The following is a 514-nucleotide window of genomic DNA, read 5'->3' on the forward strand; positions in this document are numbered from 1 at the left end:
AGTTAATTAATTAATTAATTAAAAATTACAAGGGTAGGGGTGTTACAGGGCAGTAGACAGCTAGAAAAATTCCAGGGTACATGGACTAGATAAACTGAAATAGGAGTTAACACAAGGCCAAACAGTGTGGGCAATTTGCAACTAACTTGTAAATAGCAAGCCATTACCTTCCCCAGCCAAGGACACTTGAGAACAAATGGTTAAAAGCATCCCTAAGGAGAAAAATGCACCAGCCCCTGCCCCCACCAGGGCCTTTTCCCGGACACCCAGCCCTGGGGCTCAGAAGCGGGTGGTGATGCAGCCTCAGTGCCCAGACAGGTGCGGAGTAGAGGGAGGTACAGGGCAGGAGGGAGCCCGGAGTCTCACCTTCCTTCACACGTCCTGGCTGCGGGGGTAGCGGTGGGACGGCCCATGGGAAGGGCTGCAGAACCGTCACCCAGGGCTGGGGAAAGGGGTGACTCAGCCAGGCTAAGCGGAGAAGGGATTGGGGATCCAACCCTTCCCCCCCCCACAC

General features: G+C 54.3%; 1 protein-coding gene across 1 annotated transcript in view; it reads right to left on the bottom strand.

The window, feature by feature from the left end:
* Nucleotides 1-505, bottom strand: part of PRR29 (proline rich 29) — a gene marked incomplete at its 5' end in the record, with an annotated part of 2,647 nt that extends 2,142 nt beyond the window's left edge. Inside the window, one exon of the mRNA XM_006776746.2 lies at nt 368-505. Coding sequence (XP_006776809.1) covers nt 368-505 — 138 coding nt within the window. The remainder of the gene's footprint in view (nt 1-367) is intronic.
* Between the last annotated feature and the right edge of the window lie 9 nt (nt 506-514).

Source organism: Myotis davidii, unplaced genomic scaffold (assembly GCF_000327345.1).
Source record: "Myotis davidii unplaced genomic scaffold, ASM32734v1 scaffold69, whole genome shotgun sequence".
Taxonomy (NCBI): domain Eukaryota; kingdom Metazoa; phylum Chordata; class Mammalia; order Chiroptera; family Vespertilionidae; genus Myotis; species Myotis davidii.